At 40.4% G+C, this 21,828-nt stretch overlaps 1 protein-coding gene across 3 annotated transcripts in view; it reads left to right on the top strand.

Annotated features, from left to right (window-relative positions):
* The window catches only part of RARB (retinoic acid receptor beta), a 305,303-nt gene that overhangs the window by 215,255 nt on the left and 68,220 nt on the right, over positions 1–21,828 (top strand). For all 3 annotated transcript variants that reach the window (XM_073333465.1, XM_073333466.1, XM_073333467.1), the window contains exon 3: positions 15,271–15,412. In XM_073333465.1, the coding sequence (XP_073189566.1) occupies positions 15,271–15,412 (142 nt within the window). The remainder of the gene's footprint in view (positions 1–15,270; positions 15,413–21,828) is intronic.

Here is a 21,828-nt window from a genome sequence, read left to right as displayed (position 1 = left end):
ACGATCATGATATTAAAGACTGTGTCCTCATGCATATGCTCAGGGGTGCACGGTTATGCATGTGTGTGTGCAGTCTGCAGCAAAACTTGTAGCACAGTCCAAGCCTCTGGATCCTCAGTCCTGTAACTTCTCCCTAACTATATTGGTACTTTGTCTGGAATAAAACAGACAAAACCTACAAAGCAAAGCATCAGACTAAAGCTATGCCAAATGTACATGTCATGTATTATGCTCAGTGTTTCCGCTTGAATCAGGTACTGATGAACATTCCAGCACTGAGGCCCAACTAGTCCTAGGGTGGAATATCAGGATCTTCCTAGCCAGTCTCAACTACCATGAGGCGTGAGCAATAACTGCATATAGAGGCAATATAGAAAATGACTGGTCGAGTACATTCTTGTTTAGTATGTACGTGTTTTCATTTCAATTACTCTTCAGTAGGGAAATTTACTGGGAGACAATATTGTCAAAAGGAGACTGGTCCCCAACCATCTATTGTAAACACAGGGTACTGCCACCCTGGGATCAAAAGACAGTCAGCTCAGCTCCTCCCTCTCTTCATTACTCCTTTGATCCTTCTAGCTGGCCCAGTTCCTCCCTCTGCTCATTGTAGGCTGCTCTTCCTTACAAGCTGCCTGCCTTTCCCGAGAGGGGCTGTGTGTGTGAGAGAGAAGGTGTCACTGTATAGTTTTGTGCCTGTCATGATTCTAGGAGTTTATACTAATGAAACATATTTATTTAGCGACAACAAAACTGTGAGGAACAAATAAAAAGAGTAGAGCTGTTGATTAGTCTCAGTTTACTCATGCAATTCACTCAAAAATATTAATCATGATTTTAAAAAATTAATCACAATTAATCGCACTGTTAAACAATAGAATACCAATTGAAATCTATTAAATATTTTTGGATGTTTTCTACATTTTAAAATAAATTGATTTAGATTACAACACAGAATACGACGTGTACAGTGCTCACTTTCTATTATTTTTATTACAAATATTTGCACTGTAAAAATAATAAACAAAAGATGTAATATTTTTCAATTCACCTCATACAAGTACTGTAGTGCAATCTCTTTATCATGAAAGTGCAACTTACAAATGTAGGGCTTTTGTTACATGATTGCACTAAAAAACAAAACACTGTTAAACTTTAGAGCCTACAAGTCCACTCAGTCCTACTTCTTGTGCAGCCAGTCACTAAAAGAAACAAATTTGTTTACATTTACGGGAGATAATGCTGCCCACTTATTAATTACAATATCACCTGAAAGTGAGAGCAGGCGTTCGCATGGCACTGTTATAGCTGGCATCGCAAGATATTTACATGCCGGATATGGTAAACATTTGTATGCCCCTTCATGCTTTGGCCATCGTTCAAGAGGATATGCTTCCATGCTGATGTTGCTCATTAAAAAAGTTATGCGGTAATTAAAATAGTAACTGAACTCCTTGGGGGAGAATTGTATGTCTCCTTCTCTGTTTTACACACATTCTGTTATATATTTCGTGTTATAGCAGTCTTGAATGATGATCCAGCACATGTTGTTCATTTTAAGAACACTTTCACTGCAAATCTGATAAAATGCACAGAAGGTACCAATGTGAGATTTCTAAAGATAGCTACAGCACTCGACCCAAGATTTAAGAATATGAAGTGCTTTACAAAATCTGATCGGGATGGGGTGTGGAGCATGCTTTCAGAAGTCTTAAAAGAGAAACACTCTGATCTGGAAATTACAGAACCCGAGCCACCAAAAAAGAAAATCAGCCTTCTGGTGCTGGTATCTGACTCAGATCATGAAAATGAACATGCGCCGGTTCGCACTGCTTTGGATTGTTATCGAGCAGAACCCGTCATCAGCATGGACACACGTCCTCTGGAAGCAGCAAGAGTCATATGAATCCTTAGCACATCTGGCACTTAAATATTTTTAAACCTTGGCTATAACAGTGTCATGCAAAAGCCTGTTCTCACTTTCAGGTGATGTAAACAAGAAGCAGGCAGCATTATCTTCTGCAAATGTAAACAAACTTGCTTGTCTGAGCGATTAGCTGAACAAGAAGTAGGACTGATTGGACTTGTAGAATCTAAAGATTTACATTGTTTTATTTATGAATGCAGGTCTTTTTTGTACATAATTCTACATTTGTATGTTCAATTTTCATGATAAAGGGATTGCACTACAGTCCTTGTATGAGGTGGATTGAAAAGTACTATTTCTTTTGTTTATTATTTTTACAGTGCAAATATTTGTAATAAAAATAATATAAAGTGAACACTGTACACTTTGTAGTCTGTTGTAATTGAAATCAATATATTTGAAAATGTAGAAAATATCCAAAAATATTTAAATAAATGGTATTCTATTATTGTTGAACAGCGCGATTAATCATGCGATTAATCACGATTAATTTTTTTAATCGCTTGATGGCCCTAGAAAAGAAATGATGAATGTGTTTTGAAGAGTCATCACTCGGGGGCCTAGTCTAGAAAGCTTCTCAGGGGTTATAAATCTGAAAAGGCTTTTTTTTTTTTGGGTATATCACCAAAACCCGCTTGAAAAAAAACAGTGAATTTGTGTGTCTAGAGGGGTAATAGGAGCCTATATAAGAAAAAGACCCAAAAATCGGGACTGTCCCTATAAAATCGGGACATCTGGTCACCCTATTAGCAGGCATTGTAACCTTGCAGGAATCTCTGCTGACTCACTGGGGCACCTTAATTGGTGTCAGTCATTAAACTCCAACCTGAATACAAGGGTTGTGGAACAACCCTGTCAAGGTTCCTCCCCCACTCTGAACTCTAGGGTGCAGATGTGGGGACCTGCATGAAAACCTCCTAAGCTTACTTTCACCAGCTTAGGTTAAAACTTCCCCAAGGTACAAATTAATTTTATCCTTTGTCCCTGGATCTCCACTGCCACCACCAAACTCTAACTGAGTTTACTGGGAAACAGGTGAGAGGATTTTTCCTCTGGCCAGGAGGGATTTTAAAGGGGTTTACCCTTCCCTTTATATTTATGACAAGCCCTCTAGAGAGGGAGGTGAAATCTGGGACAGAGGGAACCTAAAGTAAGAACCTAGGGCAGTCAAGATTTGAGAGAAAGTTTAATCTGGAGTTAACTGTGTTTGTTAGTTTTGAAGCCAAATTCCAGTTATACAAACTGCAGCCTTTTGTTGGGGTGACTCCGTCAACGTACAGGCATATATGAATATTTGCAGTCTAATTGAATTTCTTATTTCAGCTATATTATAAATATTCAATGACACATGGTATGTTAGCAATTTGCAAGCTATAAAGTTCTTTAGGGAGGCTAGTATTGTCTACCAAAATGACAGAAGTCCAAAAAATCCTCCTAGCTCTTTAGTGTTAAATACATTAAATTCCAAATATGCAATTGAAACCATTTAATAAGGGGTGTGGGCATAAAACCTAATTCATACTGAAGAATCTCTTTTTCAGAATGGGGTGGATATATATTTCTCCCTGTACTGTAGTTCTTGTTTCAGCATATTCTTCTTTTTCCTTTCTCCGTAACTGCCATGGAGATATTACTCCTAAAGATCCGTAGCGGTAGTTTTGGAATAGTGGTTTTATATAGATAATATGGAAGTTAAACATTCTTACTTTAATCTATTTGTATTCCCTGGCTTAGGCATGTTGGGGGTCTGCACCCCATTGCATTAGTATACCTAGTCTGTTTTCCTGGGTGGAGAATAATCTGTTATGATAACTCTTGTTCATTTTGCCTTTTTATGGGAGCTAAAAAACCCTATATTATACCCATCAGTTATTTTCTGTTTCTAGTAAGCTGGTCACAAAGGTGCCTGAAATGTGAAATACATAGGGGGCAAGGGGAGCAATCAATAAAGCAAAAAAAGTATGCTGAGCTGCTGAACATACTGGAAAACATAAACAAAGACCCGTTATGCATTCTAGCATTAGCAGCCGGCAGTCTTGCATGGAGAAGCAATAATATCAGAAAAGAGAGCAGCTACATAAATGGTTTGGAAAACTGTCATTCTTTACTAAGAAATACTGTGCTTAATTAATTCTTGCTCCTGGGAGGTCAACCTGGAGCACTCATTATGGTCTTAATTGGTGGTATAAATCCTGAGGTGGGGGGGGGAGAAAAATCAGTAGCTAACAGTGTATGGCCTTTTGGTAAGTGTTAGCCCGTTGTATTACCATCTCAAATAGTGACAGTTTATGGTTTTAGTGGGTTATAGGTCTGGTCCTACCCAAATTAGGTTAGAGGGCATTAAATTGTGCAAAAAAAATTTGCAATAATTCATCCCTGTGTTTTGCATCACACAGTGTGAAGCAACCCTATACATGCCAATTCAGAAAAATGTGTTTCTGTGATATCCTGTTACTCATATTCAATTATGTTCATTACACTTCCCATCTGGAGTTTCCTACCAGAACAAAAATCATTTTACAGACATTACTGAAAGGAAGTTAACGGTAATTTTTTTAATTGTATACTTTTCATTTCCATTTTTTAATTGAAGAAACCAGATGGAAATGCACCCAGACTGGTGATATTATTGAAGAGCAGAAGCAGAAAATTCCAAACACATTGGTTTAAGGTGATGATTGTTCTGTCAGGAGGCTTTGTGGCATGTTTACTAATAGGATCAGAAGTTCTATTTAAATCTCAGTTGGCAAGGGGCGGGGGACAATAAGAATAGTCTTACAGATGCTTTAACTTATGACAACCAACCTTAGTCTACATTTGACGAGGCAGGAGTGAAACCCCAAACTTCATGTGTGATGACATTCATTTTCATTCTCTGTTAGTAGTTGTCCTTTTGCCAGCTGGCAAACAGAAAAGTCTATTTCTAGCTCATTGTAAAAATGATTCATATTCTGGGTTTTGACTATTCTAGAGCATATCATTTGCATCACCTTTGGAGAGCTGAGGCATCACACCAAGCGTACAAGTATGCTCCATCGGCTGGGATGTTGAACTGGTATTCAGAAAAGCTGGGTTCTGTTCCCAGCTCTCTTATTGACTTGCTGTGTGACCACGGGCAAGGCACTTATAGGTCGTCTGCAAAAAGAATTCTTAATGGGTTCTTTTTTCCCCCCTCTTTGACGTTTAATGAAGGCCTAGCGAAGGATTTTTTTTAAAAAAGACATTTTCCCCACCTTTAGAAATGTTACGAACATCAAATCTGGCCTTTTCTGATTTTGGTGGAGTACTCTTTGAGGTTGCAGATGTGTACTGTGAGTTTACACCTTAATTCAGTTTCTCCCAAGAGCACATTAGGCATTTGATATTAAATAGGTTTCGTCTCAACAAAATGCGGAGCGGTAAACAGTCTGACTAAAAATCCATCTCCCCTTCCCTCAGGGATCCACTTTCAGTCCCTTGTTGCTTGTGACAATTTCAATATCTATCCAGTCACTTTAGAGGGCCAGATCTTTAACTTGTTCAAATTCCCACAGCTCTATAGGAGTTATGACAACTAACACAAGTTGAAGATCTGGTCCAGAGTCTTTCAGGGCGGACAAGACCAGAATTTCTTGTGGTTAAATATATATATTTAACCAAAACCTTCCAGTCCTTTGTATACCATATAGGAGGGAAAAGGGCATTAGCCCAATTTCTTTCCTTCATGGATCCTGTAACCTCCCATGTCTCCCTTTTTCCATCTGTAAAATGGAGCTAATATTTACTTATGTTTGTAAAGTGCAATGAACTCTACAGATGAAAAGTTCTGATTAAGTACCAAGTATTGTTATAAAAGTGTGAAAAAAACAATTGCCATTAAGCTCAAGAATAAATGGCAATATATGTACAGAGTGGGCTGGACAAGGTGAAATGAAAAGGAAGGTGGGGAGTTATGCTGAAAATCACTGTGGAAAATAGCGAGCCACTTTTTGCCACAGTCTGACATTGAAACTACGCACGCAACCATTGTTCTGTCAGGTGGTTGGCTATTGCCAAAGCTATGTGCACGTGCTGCGTTCTTTGAAAAGAGTCCACTATCTTGCATGGACATGTGTCTCCTGTGCCTCTCTTTGGCAAAATACATTGTCCTGCTCTATTATTGTACCTGGCTCTGGGGTCAAGGTCGGGGGGGGGAAACGGGGGGAGGAGGAGCTTTTTGTCGTTTATGCGGGCACTGGGCCACAGAAGCTTTTGACTTGCTGTCACTGATCCAGCGGATTGGTGCTAAACCCCAGCTTTTGTAGTCTTTTGGAGGAACCTCCCGTGTGCCAGACTCCTAAGGAGTCTCACTCTTCTTTCAGGGTACGCTACTGAGCTACGGAGCGTCAGCACTGTGAGCTCTGCCCAGCGAGTCCAACTGAGGTAGACTCCTGGTAGAGTTGTACACTCTTCAGTGACTAATGCATTCCAGCCAGTATTTGCAGTGACACCTCAAATAGTGTTTTCAAAATCAAGTAGGATTTATTAGTCAACTGGAACACAGCATTGAAGTCCTTAGGTTAGCACAGAGAAATGAGGATTAAAGCACTGTCCATTCTAGTCACACCAAGCTGCAGTGAACTCCATTTTCAGGCTAGCGTGCCCCCACGCTCAGACTCTGTCTCTTTGATTTCCTTCCTTAGTCAGTTCCCAGGTGAGAGAGCCCCCACTCTCAGTCCTTTGTTCTCAAGCTGGGGTCTCTGCTCAGCTTCCCTGCTGAGAGTGTTGATGCATGAGTCCTTGGTTTGCATTGTCTGTCTGGACCCGTTGTTGATCTGGGTCAGTTTCAACCAGTTTCTTAACAACTCTATTTGTTTCACCCGTACAATGAAGTGACACATACACCTATGTCTCCTGTGTTGCCCCAGGAGTGTTGTTAACCCTTTTGCTCTATTGGGTAGCAAACGCAAAGCGTAGCAGGAAACTCAGACACACATCGGATTCATAAAAATATTACAAAAAATTCCACTTTGTCACACTTGTGCTTTTGCCCCGTTCACCATATGACTGAGGCAGATCATCTCACATTCTGGTTGCCCTGAGTTGCCTTTAGTTGCAATTTTTTAAAAGAAATCTCCAGTTTGCACAGGGTGGTAGATAATGCAAGCATCTTGGAAAAGAAATACCTTCTCACACTTTTAACTAAGAATGCCCTCATTTCAGTCTTCTGTGATTGTACTACCTTTTGGGGTTTTAATTACTCATGGTGTCAGACTGTTCAAACATACATGTTTTGTGTACAACCATTTTTCATTGTATCTTCTGATATATGCTACACCTAACTCAATGGCGTGTTTCATGGGGCAGCAGCATGGCCCAATATTAAAGTACAGTTTTACTCTGAAAAATGACTGGGTAAGACTGCCGTTATGGAGTTCCATGTTCATCAATGACAGGTTTCAGAGTAACAGCCGTGTTAGTCTGTATTCGCAAAAAGAAAAGGAGTACTTGTGGCATCATCAATGACTTTAGGATCAAATGTGCATGGCTTACAACTAAAGGTTGCTTTCTCTTAACTGCCAGCCTTGCAAACTCAACCTGGAATGTGAGACTCAAGCTGGATTCTTTTTTCCTCAAACATCATCACAAGTACTCGAGATTTTTTCAAGCCAAATTCAGCTCTCACTGATGCCTGTTTAGGCCCCTTTACTATGCTAACAGAATGAGTTTGCACAGGTGTAACTAACTGCAACATAACAATTCTGATGTGGAATTCTGACATCACAGAATTCAGCTCTTTCTTATCTTAGTGGTGTAAATTCTGTACGGTTAACAAGATTAAAAGTTTATTTTAGTAATTAAAGTAAGAAGATACAACTGAGAAAGGCGTCGTATTCCCTATGGTCCAATTTAAAAACAGAGCCACGCGTTAATAAGGTCTAGGGCTCAGCATTTTTTCTGGTACAAAAACCAGCGAATCTGAATTTAGAAATTTCTTAATAAATGGGGTTGTAGAAAAGCCTGTCCTACTCCATTTTTATTTTCCTTTTACTAATATCCTAGGAAGACGCTTGATTTAGAAGCTCATTTTAAAGTCCATTCTTTGGTGCACCTGTAGAGCCGCTAAATTCATAGTGACTGTATTTGTGGGGAATCACCGTTAATTCAAATGAGCTGAGCAACTTCTGAAGTGTGAGTTTGTACCTAGTCTTTCTCAGTTGCTTACCACTTCAGCCACTTGTAAGTCAGTTTTTCAACCTGTAAGCTATTTGCTGCTGTAAATGAGACTTGACATACAGTAGGGTAGCAGAACATGTTTAGTAAAACTTCTGGATCAGGTAATCCTCCTCCTCCTCAGACAAAAAGTGTGTGTAACATTTGGCTTTAAATCATGTGACTTGGGAAAATAATCTGTTTGTGAAGAGAGAGAGCTCTGTTGCATTGTGTGGACTCATCCAACATTTTATTGGTGTTATATCAGGATAACCATCCCATAGGATTTTATGAGTTTATAATTCCTCTAAGAATTGAGTAAGAGCATGTTGAACTTAACATTATCAAAGGTTTCGTATACACAATGACTTCCTTTGTATCCAGCTGTCATTCTGAAGTCCTTTATGTCACTGGTTATTAAATCGGTTCAGATGTTCTTTAAGCAGCCTAGCCCTGTACTAAACTCTTTCATGTTTGACATAGTAATAGACAAGTACTATAAAAGTAAATAGCATCTAGAGTTGGGGTGGGGTTCCTCTGGCATTGTGTTAAAGTTACATAGATTACTTTGGCTTTAGTAACAGGCTTTATTTGCTCCTCTGTACATGTGGTTTCACGTACCACACTCTACTTTCAACAGAGCAGATAAAGTATCAACACAATTAAAAGTGAAAAATAATCTGTCTACTTTGTCAGTGGTGAATGTTCAGGAAACACACACTGATACAATAGGTTTTGAATAATTTATGCCCAACCCTTTTTTTCCCTTGCAATCTGTAAATGAGGACACCTAATGCAGCATGGCCAGCATGATACTCTATCTATCACCCATTAAGATAACAAGATTGTGGTGGAGGGGAAAAAGAGAAGGTATGCTTTAGACTGCTATATTTCTGGAGCACAGAAAGGGTAAAAATTTTAAAATGAGATGTTTATCCTGTACTCTTTGTGTAAGAGAGTTGTTAAGAGACTCTTTGAAAATTGAAATGCTCAATTAATTCCAAGTCTGTGGGACTCCTGTATACTTTTCATTTTTCATCACTAAACTAAAAACACAGGTTTTGTGTTCCTTTCCCAAGATGTGGGCATAAAGCACATTAGAACAATACATTGCACCTTGATGTGTCTTTAGCAGCTTCCCTGACTCTTATGCAAGTGTGCTACAGATGCTATTGGAAACAAAGAGAAGTTGTGTGTTGCAGAATGTTTTTCTCCATGGAATTAACATATTAAATTTACAAAGATAATATCATTTCTGCTTATTTTTTGTGCAGAGGTCTCTGTTCTCCCCATCACAGGGGATGTATGCAGTATTATAATGCCCATTAACAATAATGGAAACTGTTCATGTAAATGCCCCATGCCTCACAGACACAACAGATTCCTAGCAATGATATTCAATACTAATAAAACAAAACATGAATTATGTTAAGTCAGCTTCTAACTCTGTTTCTTGTTCACTTCTAATAAGTGATTCACAGCCTGGCTGATGAGTATTAATTATGAACTCTAGTGGGTGAAAATGCCCTGTCTTTGCTCTTTATTAAATACTGTATATGACAAAGCTGAATGGGTTGAAGAGGTTTTATTATGGGGGTAAACTGATTGGGTTTGCAAGCCAAAGTGAAAGTCTCAGTCTGCTCAAAGGCTGTGAATTTCCAGAAAACGTAACCCAACACCTGCCTTTGTTTTCGCTGGTGCGGAAGGGGCAAAAAATGGAAGCAGGTCCAGCGTTCCATGAAATCAGTGCTAAAAAGCGTCAGCTTTCCACCAGAATCTCTCCCCAGCAAAGAAGAGCATCCTAGGAGGTGTAGGGCCTACAAACATGTCAAGACAGGCAAGACTTGCCCCTTACTGATAGCTGGGTGTACTTGCCAAAAGCAGCAAAAAGGATCATGGTATGTTATAGCTAGCCCAGCATTTGGAATCCAGCCCTCAGGTGGTGAAAACACCTCCAGATTTATATAAAGGAATGGTTCTGGCTATAACTGAGCACTGGGCCTTAACAAATATGCACTGTCTACGTGAGAATATTTCTCTGCACCATGTGACCTCTGGTGATCAGATACTATGGTGACTTGCTATAAATACCTGGAATTCAATAGAGAGACAAGAACCAATCCCCCATCCCCACCTCCAAACTCTTCTGCTGTGCACTACAAAATGGGAGAGGTGGGAAAACACGGAACCCCTGAGACGGTGTATCAAGTCCTCAGCTATGCAGTAGAGCAAGGAATAAACATTAAATGAGCAAGGGGTGGTCTAATAGTCAAGGTCAAGCCTTCCAGATACCATGTGTTGAGGTGAGCTGTAAAATCCAAGATAGTCTGGGTGCTCATGGCCTAGATTTAATTGTTGCATCTTGAATTTATCACTTAATATAAGTAAATATCTAAATGAAATGACGTCCCTCTTTGTAGGGGAAGAAGAGGAGATAGGGAAAGTGTAGCTGCCATTCAGGAAACAAAATAAAAGTAGAATCTTCCCACCTGGGTAATTAAGAAGTGTTTTTGACACTTAGGATCAACAGCTAGTTGGTAAAACAAGAGCTATGGGTGAGATTCTGCAACCACTGAGTGAAGCTATATCACTCTGGGGAGGGTGTGTAGAATGGAGAAGGTGATTGGCATCATTTTCAGACTTTCCTGGAAGCAAGTGTTGAAGAGATAATTGTAGAGGATGAATCCTCCACCATGCTGTATGTGCCAGGCCAAGAACACACTGGAGAGCTACAGTATTTTCCAAAGGGCACATAAAAAGGGAATGCAGATGTCTTGATAGTCACATAAGCATATAATTTGCATAAGGTACATTTTCTTTGCTAGAAAGCAGCACCAGGTGAGACCATTGACCATCCTGTTACATACTGATGTCACAAAGCTGAGTCATATGAATTTGAACGGTTAAGAGATGATGGACTAATTAGATACAGAACTAGTTTAGTAAAATTGATGACCTACTTGAGACAAAGTTATTCTGAGAGTTGGATGTGATTTTTACCAGGAACATTGAATATTTACAGTGCTGGTGAAAACAGCTTTCCAAATGAAAATGTTCACAAGCAGTGAAGAAACAGAAGTGCATCTAATCAAAAATGCATATCGAGGGTGAAATTCTGATCAAAGTGGAAACAATAGGAGTTTTATTACGGATTTCAGTGGGGCCAAGGTTTGACCCCAGTTGGCTGAAAACAGACCATACGGGTAACTAAACAGCAAAGATTAGATCTGTTTGCCATAAATATGGAGGCCATCACTTAAAAGTGACAAAATATCCCACACAGTGGGACGACGCATTATAAATGGAATAAAAGTACTCCTGTTGGAAAGGGTATGTCACTTTCAAGAAATACTTCAGGAAATTCCATATGCAAACTGTATTTGGTGTCCAAATATTTAAACTAGTTCACCGTAGGACCTCCCAAAAAACTGTGGGCTCAATTCTGCCTGTATTCGTACCCAAAAACTTGTGGCTGCAAAATCAGAGGCCTACTTGAAGTAGCTTTCAAAATCAGGTTACAAAAATGTAATTTCTGATGGCCAGTTTATAATTAGGAAAACTTCTTTTATCAAAGTAGCAGTACTATTGTGGAATTTACCAAGAAAGCAAGCAAAATAACATACTGGTTGTCTGGACATCTTTGTCAGTGCCTGTTGAGAGGAAATTCTAAAAACCAAATATTTTCAAATGAAATTTTTTGAGCTTTTTAAATAAATCAGTTTGCACAAACATTTGTAAAAATGGTATTGCTTTATTGCCTTACAAAACAGTATTAGCACGTGGATGATATTCCTCAACAGCATTTCAATAAGTTAATTTTGGGTCAGGACCAGTGTGATAAATTTCAAAATATCCAGTCTATGAAAGCTAAGAGGTCTGGTTTTTTTCTGCATTTTTGTGCTAAATTCAGAATGAAAAGGAAACATGACCTTTAAAGAATTTGTACAGAGTATTTTCTTAAGAAATTTTGCAGTTAATCTTCTCTTACACAGAATTTGTCCCATGAAAGAAACTCGTGTTGTGGGAGAGTTGTATTTTGTTTGTTTGGGTTTTTTTTAACCTAAATACCAATTTTTTCTTTAAGCTTTCTCCAATATTACTAATGGATACATGAACTTATGGATGCTCGTGGTGTGTTTCTCCCTCCTGGAGTTGAATCTCCGTGTTCTGTTTCGCTGTAAGGTTACAATCTCTCTGCTAAGGAGTGAGAGAACGTTTCTGCTAGGCCACCAGATCTAAACAACCCTTTTAACCTGGGATTTTATTACAATCCATCAGGGAGGAAAAAGAGAAGGCAATCAGAACAAGTGACCTGTTAATGGGTGTCAAGTGGGTATAATGACCCATGTACTGCTGATATATTTTGGGTTTTGTTTCCTCTGTTGTCAGGGTTGGGGTGATTTTGTTGGTTGTTTTAATTCCAGCAGTACCCACAATGTACCAGATGCTATCTAGTTGCTGCCCCCAAAGAACTTGCAATTTAAGGAAGAACTGACAGTCTTTTGGGGGTTTTTTTCGTGGCATCTTGCAATGTTGATTACTGTTTTGTTAAATTATTCTAGTATCTCATTCCTTCTGAGGGGACGGGAGATTCAGGGGCAGCATTGGAGACTTCTTGTGGTGTTTGTTCATTCAGGGCAACTTGCTGCTTGGTTTGTATGATGGATGTAAGCAATACAGTTCCCTTAGTAGCTAAGATGAAATTTCACCAGAGATTCAATTTACATTCATAATGTCCTAGAGTCGGGGGAAATGTTGACTGCCACTGAGCTATGAACAGGTCATGTGGCACAATAGAAGCTGAAAATGTTAAATGTACATCTTGGGGAAACAGGACAGGTAGCTCAGTGCTGCACATGCCAGCTGTGAACTGATTTGTAGTGATAGTCCGCTGCGTTCATCATTTCTGCATTTGGAAGTTGGTAAATACCCTCTGTACTTGGGCAAGTCACTTAATCTCCCCATACAAGTGACTGTTGCTCTGCTTAGTGTTGCAATGCCTAACTGACTTGGGCTCCAAAGTGCCTAAGTCACTCTTGAAAAGGAGACGTAGGTTAATTAGGCATTGCAACGCTGAGCAACACAACATCTAAATGACTTAAAAATCTGGGTCTTCAGTCTACCCAGTACATAGGCAAAACTGAGAATAATAGTTCCCTCCATCAGCAGGCTATGATGAGGATCAAATGCATGAATAATTGTGAGGTGTTCAGATACTACTATATGGAAGGCTGTCTAAGTACCTAAATAATAGTTAGGTTGTAAATATAATTATTGTGCAGTCATTAAGCTAAGGGACACATGTTTTCCCTTAGCAAGTAAATAAAACAGACAGACATGTTTGTACTATTTTTCTCTTGAAAGGTTTCAAGCAATAGGTGTAACTCATAGCATGAACACCCAGTGTTGACTTCAGTACACCCGTAATGGGGGTCTCAATAGTTCGGAAATTTTTTCTTTGGCTTTTGTAATATGATGTTGGATAACTTAAAGAAACAAAATTTTTCTACCACTTGACCGTACTGACAAACGTCTGCTAAATTCAGTCAAAAGAACTAGCCCCAAAGGAGGCTTTGATTCCACAAGGGCCCAAGAAATACTGCACAAGGGGCATGATGAAGAAAACACTCTTCAATTCTTCGGACTGAATGAGAGATTTTCATAGCATTGATATAAAAAAAGCTCTGGCGATGCAAGGGATTCATGATTAGCCTTCATCTGCATCCTTCTCCATGGTGATACTACTTGGAAGTCATGGCTAGCTGTTAAGAAGCTAAAAGGCTATAAAATTATCTACTTACATATCTATAAAATTGCTATTAAGAAACCCTTTCATACAGTCTATAATGACTGCATCTTGGGACAAATGAATTATGGATGCAGAACTATTATTATATCCCTTGTCAGCAAACATTGTGTTGCTCTATAGGGTGTACACCTGTGGTTTGTTGAACACATTTTCAAAACCTCTAAAACCCCTCTAGATATTGAATCGGCAAGTATTCCTACACAGTAGAGTGGTGTTGACTGAGATTTGATCCTGCTGGATGGTGAAACACTGTTGAAAATTTAAGTAGTAATATGAAACTTTCTAATAGAGCTCAGTTACAGAACTACTTTTGCTGAATATCTGTGGGCTGATCTGTAAAAATTCTTAGGGCACTGTATCTTGTTTTGTGTTTTGTTGTTGTTGTTGTTGTTTTTAAGGTTGGCCAATATTTTCTCACCCAATGTACACACAATTTCCATTAACTTCCTGACTCTCATTTCTCTCATTCCTCTGTGAACTAACTCTCTTTCTCTTGATATAGATAGTGGACTTATATTTTTGGGAAGGTGTTCAGGTTCATAAATCAATAATGACCCTGATGCTGGAAATCTTCCATGTGTGGAAGTCTGGCTAATTTCAGTGGGGATTTTGAGTACTCTCAAGATTTGGCCCACTGTACAGTTATTTCACCTCTAACCACAAAATAAAAATAGAAATCCTTCCAAAAACAAATGGAGAAGGGATAATTGAGGCTGGAAGAAAGTGTGCCAAACTGGGTTAGGGAGTTGGATTTTAAAGTGAATCAGTCAGGAGGGAACAGTGTTTACAGTGTTGATAACTAAATCCATAAACCCAAGCTCACATGTTTTATTTTAGCCTGGATGTTATAACATAACCTAACAGTGGTTCTCAGACTTTTGTACTGGTGAACCCTTTCACATAGCAAGCCTCTGAGTGTGACACCCCCCCGCCTTATAAATTAAAAACACTTTTTTATATATTTAATATATTTATATATTATAAATGCTGGAGGTGAAGCTGGGTTTGGGGTGGAGGCTGGCAGCTCATGACGCCCCCCGTAATAACCTTGCGACCCCCTGTGGGGTCCTGACCCCCAGTTTGAGAACCCCTGACCTCGAGCCTCATTTTCTGAATGCTTCTACTTACCTCAGTCTTCTTTACCCTGACAGTAAAATACTTTCCTTTATTTTTGATGAAAAGATACTCTTTATGTTGCAAGAAAACAATATTCAACTTTTAATATTTATAAGGGCAGTAAGATTATCATAATCTTGCCATAATGTTGCATTCATATTATTAACTTAAAAGAATAGGAGACTGGCTATGATTTATGTGTGAAGCCCAGGGATTTTATTTCATTATTTTTTCTGCTTAATTGCAGGGTTTTTTCCGCAGAAGCATTCAGAAGAACATGGTTTACACGTGTCACAGAGACAAAAACTGCGTTATTAATAAAGTCACCAGAAATCGCTGCCAATACTGCAGACTACAGAAGTGCTTTGAAGTGGGAATGTCCAAAGAATGTAAGTGGTTTCTAGAAACAGTTCTTCTCCTTTGTGTGACCCCGTATGTATGGAGATCACGTGGGAAATAATAATATATTGTCATATAATTAAAGAAGTGTATCATAATGCATATGCACAAAGGCGACAGAATTTCAGTTTCACAGGCAACCTTAAATCTGGCATTTCTTAACTTCCAAGGGCTTGACCTTGCAACCTAAATAACGCTGTTTTAATGTGGGGTTATTTAGGTAACATACCAGATGTGCAATATGGGCAGGCAAATGTAGATGTGAAAACATTAAAGGGACACTTTCAACTTTTGTTTTTTGTAATTAGTTCATTTTTGATAAGGGATTCCTTTTAGTAGTAATGTCCTAAACTTAAAACAAAATCCTTCAAACAGATTCCCTGTTTTAAAAAAAAAATATTGTGTGTGTCAGTTTCAGGGTGCTGCACCTGTATCCTCCCCTCTGTGGTCCACTCCAGGAGTTCCCAGTCTCCAGAAGTCCCACTACCTTCTGACCAGGGCTTTTAAGGCTGCACAGCTGTCTGCCTTACACTGTGATATCCCCAGCTAGCCAGTCTGCCTAACAGCCAGCACCTGGGCTTTGCTTCTACTCTGGGGGCTATGATCAGTGTCTTGACAGCAGTTATAAGTCACCACACCTCTCTTTCTAAGCAAGCACCTTTATTCTGAAGGTAAAAGCATTACAGAGAAAACACATACAACCAATAAAAAGAACCTACTACACAGATGCTTATCAGAGGTCACCCACAACTCCAAGAAGGGCAGTGGTAGGTATCAGTCTTTCCAACCCTTTTGCAAGGGTTGAGCTCCCCCTAGGATCCAAGGTCCTGTCCATTTGCTGGATCAGAAAGAAGGTCTTGTGTCAGTGCACATAGAATCATAGAATATTAGGGTTGGAAGGGACCTCAGAAGGGCCTCAAAGCAGGGCCAATCCCCAACTAAATCATCCCAGCCAGGGCTTTGTCAAGCCTGACCTTAAAAACCTCTAAGGAAGAAGATTCCACCACCTCCCTAGGTAACGCATTCCAGTGTTTCACCACCCTCATAGTGAAAAAGTTTTTCCTAATATCCAACCTAAACCTCCCCCACTGCAACTTGCGACCATTACTCCTTGTTCTGTCATCTGGTACCACTGAGAACAGTCTAGATTCATCCTCTTTGGAACCCCCTTTCAGGTAGTTGAAAGCAGCTATCAAATCCCCCCTCATTCTTCTCTTCTGCAGACTAAATAATCCCAGTTCCCTCAGCTTCTCCTCATAAGTCATGTGCTCCAGCCCCCTAATCATTTGTTGCCGTCCGCTGTACTCTTTCCGTGTACCCTTTGTGTCCCAAAAGCCCTTTCTGTGTGTGTCTCTGAAAATCTAGTTTGAACCAGTGTATGTAAGCTTCCTTTCCCATACGGAGGAGTGCCTCTCTGGAGGGGTTTACAGCCTGAGTGATTCACTTTAATCACCCCCCCCCATGCACACACACGCTGGTTTTGGTTCCTGGAGGCGTTGTGGTAGCCCTCGCCACTGGCGTTGCATACAATCCCTGGCCCACAGTCATCCATAAACTTAAAACAGGATGGTCACCAAAGATATTGCAGGGGATTGCAATTATCAGTCACAATAAGGATTTTTCTTTTCCCCATTTTATAGTTTAGAATTGGTTTTGGGTAGGCATAAGAGCAAGGTGACCACCCATCCCTTATTTTAAGGGATGGTCCTTGACCACTTTAAACATTAAATTGAAGTTTATGATGATTGCATTGTATACTTGAAGCAGTACAAATGTACACTTCAGAGAAAAATACATGCTATGCTAAGAGAAATGGTGTTTCCCTAAAATGTTCCTCAAAATAAAGCATTGTCCCTTAGTTTTCATGATTTCCCTCCCTTATTTCCATCCAACAAAGGTGTTAGTTTCAGCTCTGTTGCTCCTCCCCACCCACCTTTGACTGGAATCTGACATGAATCTGACCGGAACACAAAGAAGGTGCTGACAATGAGCAAAGTAAGCACACAAAAGACAAAAAAGAAGTATTTGCATATCTCTGTGTTCTAGTAATCTTTGGGGTTACTTGTGACATTTGTTGGTGCAAAATGTTCAGATGGAAATATGATTTGACTTATTTTTCTTTCAAGCGGATGGTGTCCCGTTACGTTCTATCGTGAAAGTTTTCAACATATTTACTCTGCGATCTCTAGGGGTGATTTTAAAAAAAGTTCACTTATTTTTGAGTCATGTAATGGTGGCAAAATAGTTTTTTTTTCTTTTCATTTTTTTAAATTAAGATTATTTTTATTTTATTTTTTGTACATGGACCACTCAACAATGGCTGAAATTTAGAAGCTGGAACTTTCCAGGTGCCTCGTACTTACTGAAGGCTAGTGTGCAAACCAATCTGTGCGTGAAAAATTAATTGATAAATGAAAGCAATGTAGTAATAAGTGTTTGTAAAATAAATTTTACATATGCACAATGGTGCAGTTAATGTATCAGTGATAAGGATGACTATGTATGTACGCACACACCAGATAATGGACTAGTCCTGTTGTCCTTCCTCAGTCAAATCTCCCATTGACTCCAGTAGCTTCAGTCCAGCATTTTCATAACCATTTCAGAAATCCTGGGAGAGGAAAAAATAAACATGAAGTTTCCATTCTTAGATTCTCCCACAGAAGTCCCCCTAGAGACACTTAAACTTGATGAAAGAATCATAACACTGAAGAGAGAATGATGACCATACTCTAAGGACTTGTCTACACTACCGCACGGGGTTGATCTAAGATATGCAACTTCAGCTATGTGAATAGCATAGCTGAAGTTGATGTACTTAGATCTACTTACCGCGGTGTTTTTACTGCAGTAAGTCAACAGCTGATGCTCTTCTGTCGACTCCACTTGCGCTCCTCGTTCTGGTGGAGTACCGGAGTGGACTGAAGAGTGCTCAGCGGTCGATTTATCGCGTCTATACTAGACGTGATAAATCGACCCCCGCTGGATCGATCACTGCCCGCCGATCCGGCGGGTAGTGTAGACAAGCCCTTACTTAAGCTAGAGAACTAATTCAAGCAACTATCCTTCTTAAATTACATGAAACTTCCCAAATAGAGTACAAAGTGACAAACTGTTTATGAGAGAGCTGAACAGATCCTAGAGTCTACTATTGGCCAGGCTTCAGTATAAGGAATCTGATAAACAATCTGCCTTGCATGTAATGAGATCTTTCTGATACCCACATTAAGTAACATTAGCACTGCAAGAGTCACTATAGTTAAGAAGGTGAGTGACTGAACATTTCTAAAATACACCATTATCTTCCTGAATTTATAACTCTGTAACAGGGATCGGCAACCTTTGGCATTCGGCCCGTTGGGGAAATCTGCTGGCGGGCCAGGATAATTTGTTTACCTGCAGCATCCGCAGGTTCAGCTGATCGCAGCTCCCACTGGCTGCGGTTCACCATTCCAGGCCAATGGGGTCTACGGAAAGCGGCTGCCAGCACATTCCTCGGCCCATGCCGCTTCCCGCAGCCCCCGTTGGCCTAGAACGGGGACTGATTCTCCTGTTTTTCACATTGTCTCTCCATGTTCATTTGTGTAAAGCGGATGTAAAAGAGAATGGCAGTTTCACACCTGTGCTACATTCATTTTGCACAGATGTTGAGTGATGACCCCCGTGTCCAGATTCTCTGCCTTAGACCTTGTGCTGTCACTTACATCAGTGCGAAGTGGGTGTGAAATGCTGCCATTCTGAATTAGTAGCATTTTGCTCCCCCTTTGCTCAGGTGTAAATGGCAACACAATGTGCCATTCATTGACACACCTTCCTTTTTCACAATGGGTGAAAACACATTAACATAGCCTCACAATTCAGAATTGAGAGTCTATGTCTACACTTCCGCTTTTGTTGGTATAATTTATGTTGCTCAGGGGTGTGAAATAAACCCCCCGAGTGACATAAATTACACTGACAGAAGCACCAGTGTGAGCAGTGCTATGTTGGCAGGAGATGCTCTGCTGTCCGACATGGCTGTCGCCGCTCATTGGGGCACTGGAACAATTTGTATGGTGGGGGTGCTGAGAACCACATTCTAAACCCCATATATGATGGAATCCCCTTCAAGTCAGGGGGTGCATAAGCACCCCTAGTTCCAGCACTTATGCCACTCGTGGAGGGGTGGTTTAATTGTGTTGACTGGAGAACACGCTCCTATTCCATCAGCATAGAGCAGCTACACGGGAGATCTTACAGCATTGGTACAGCTATGCCGCTGTAAGCTCTCTGGAGCAGACATGGTCATAGACTGCAACGGCTCAAAAGGTGTAGGGCAAGATAAGATGCACTTTAAGAACTCTCACAGTTGTTGGGGACATTTCCACTGTACCCATGAAACTCATTTATTAAAAAAACAAATTATTCAAGAGAAACCTCTTTATAAAATGTGGTGTTTTGTGTGTGTGAACATATGTGCTTGTTTTAGGTGGGAGAGGGGTTGGATAGTCCAGAATGGGCGATTAACTCTTTAATTTCCCCCCCCTTACATTGTATGGGGCCGTCTTTTGATTAGTGTATGTACAGTGCCTGACTCAGGCCTCTAAGGATCTGATGACATTGCATCTGGGAACAAGCCTCCCAGTCTGGGTCCAAAGACTAGTGCTAGCAGGGCTTGTCCTAGTGCTCTAAAAATAGATGTGTAGGCATTGCAGCACAGGCTGGAGCTGAGGCTCTGAAGCCTGGGAGCGAGAGGTAGGCCTGAGAGCTTGAATCACAGCATCTACCCAGCTACACCTCTATCCCGATATAACACGAATTCGGATATAATGCGGTAAAGCAGCGCTCCGGGGGAGCAGGGCTGCGCGCTCCGGTGGATCAAAGCAAGTTGGATATAACGCAGTTTCACCTATAACGCGGTACAATTTTTTGGCTCCCGAGGACTGCATTATATCGGGGTAGAAGTGTATTTGTAGAGCACTAGCATGAGTCCCACTACCATGAGTCTGTGGCCCCGGGCTAGAAGGCTCACTAGCTCTGCTCCAGCTAGCATGCTAAAAGCAGCAGTGTGACTGTTGCTGCATGGGATGTGGCTCAGACTAGCCACCTGAGTCCAAGCCCACCCGACCCCATGGGTCTGGGCTTGGACAGCTAGCCCAAGCCACCACCTGTGTTAAAATGTGCACATAGCTATTTTTAGCGTGCTAGCTTGAGCAGAGCGAATGTGAGTCTGTCTGCCCTCGTTGGGAGCATGTTGCCAGCTGCAGTGTAGATATACCTTTAGGGCTCATCTATATAAACTGTTAGTGCATGGCATGCTCGTGTGCCAAAGATTTACACTCCTACTTGCCGTGCACTAACTCTTCATCTAGACAAGCCCTACTAATACCACAATACACAATTAATTCTGTGACAGACATTCCTTATTATTTGTATGTGGGGATATAGAGAGGGCTAAATGCTTCTCTTCCCCAATCCCAATAAGGAATAACCTGAGGAGATAGGAAGTAGAGTGTTGTGGCCAGAGGAAAGGGCCTGGCTTTCAAACCACTTGGGGATTTCTGATGCTGAGGGCATCCATAAGGACAACTGGCTTCTATGCTGTGTTTTTGTCCCCAAACCCTAAGCAGTAGGGTTTCTATGTGAGCCATACTTTCACTTGCTCTTCCACCACATGGGGAGTAAATTCCACGGTACAGAGCTGCCAGCAGTTCTCATCCGGGCAGTATCATTCCAGGTTTTCCAAATGAGTAACAGGTAATTGACAAGTTGACATGGCATTATGTCACTTACAGACCCTGCTGGAGTGTGAACCTTCCAGACCATGCTGAGGGAGGGGTTAGGTGAAATGCTTTTTCATTAATCTGTATGCTACAGTGTGTGGTTCTGTGAATATTTTTTTATATTGTTTACTGGCAAAATCAACATGATATAGGTTTAGGGGGTAAGGAAAGTCACTTACCTGCCCCCAATGTATGCTGGCCACCACTGGTTCTGTAGCTGCTGTGAAATAACCAGCATATTATGTTCTGAAACGTCACATCAGAGTTGGGTTTGGAAATCTCAGAAGGATGATCCTAAAAACAAAAGAGGAGAGTGATAATGTACTCATTGCCCCTCTCAGCCCACGTGTTGAGGGCATTCAGCACATATTGCTAAGGGCAAATTAATTATCACAATACTCTTTGCCAATCACCTTCAATTAACTTATACTCCTGCTAATTTTCAACAGCAGGCCGCAACATACTGTAGGTCGTACGTAAACATGCTGTATTTCTTTAAAATTGCCTTGCAACTGAATGGAGAAATTCTTTTAAATAAGAGCAGTTAGAATGCAGAGTGTCTTTCCCACAATATTAATATGAGACCTAAACTATGTAGTATTTTCCCTTTAAAAGCAGTAGTATTTCAGAACTGAAAGACCTTA

The sequence above is a fragment of the Lepidochelys kempii genome, chromosome 2 (genome assembly GCF_965140265.1).
Source record: "Lepidochelys kempii isolate rLepKem1 chromosome 2, rLepKem1.hap2, whole genome shotgun sequence".
Taxonomy (NCBI): domain Eukaryota; kingdom Metazoa; phylum Chordata; order Testudines; family Cheloniidae; genus Lepidochelys; species Lepidochelys kempii.
This window is presented reverse-complemented; position numbering and strand designations above follow the sequence as displayed.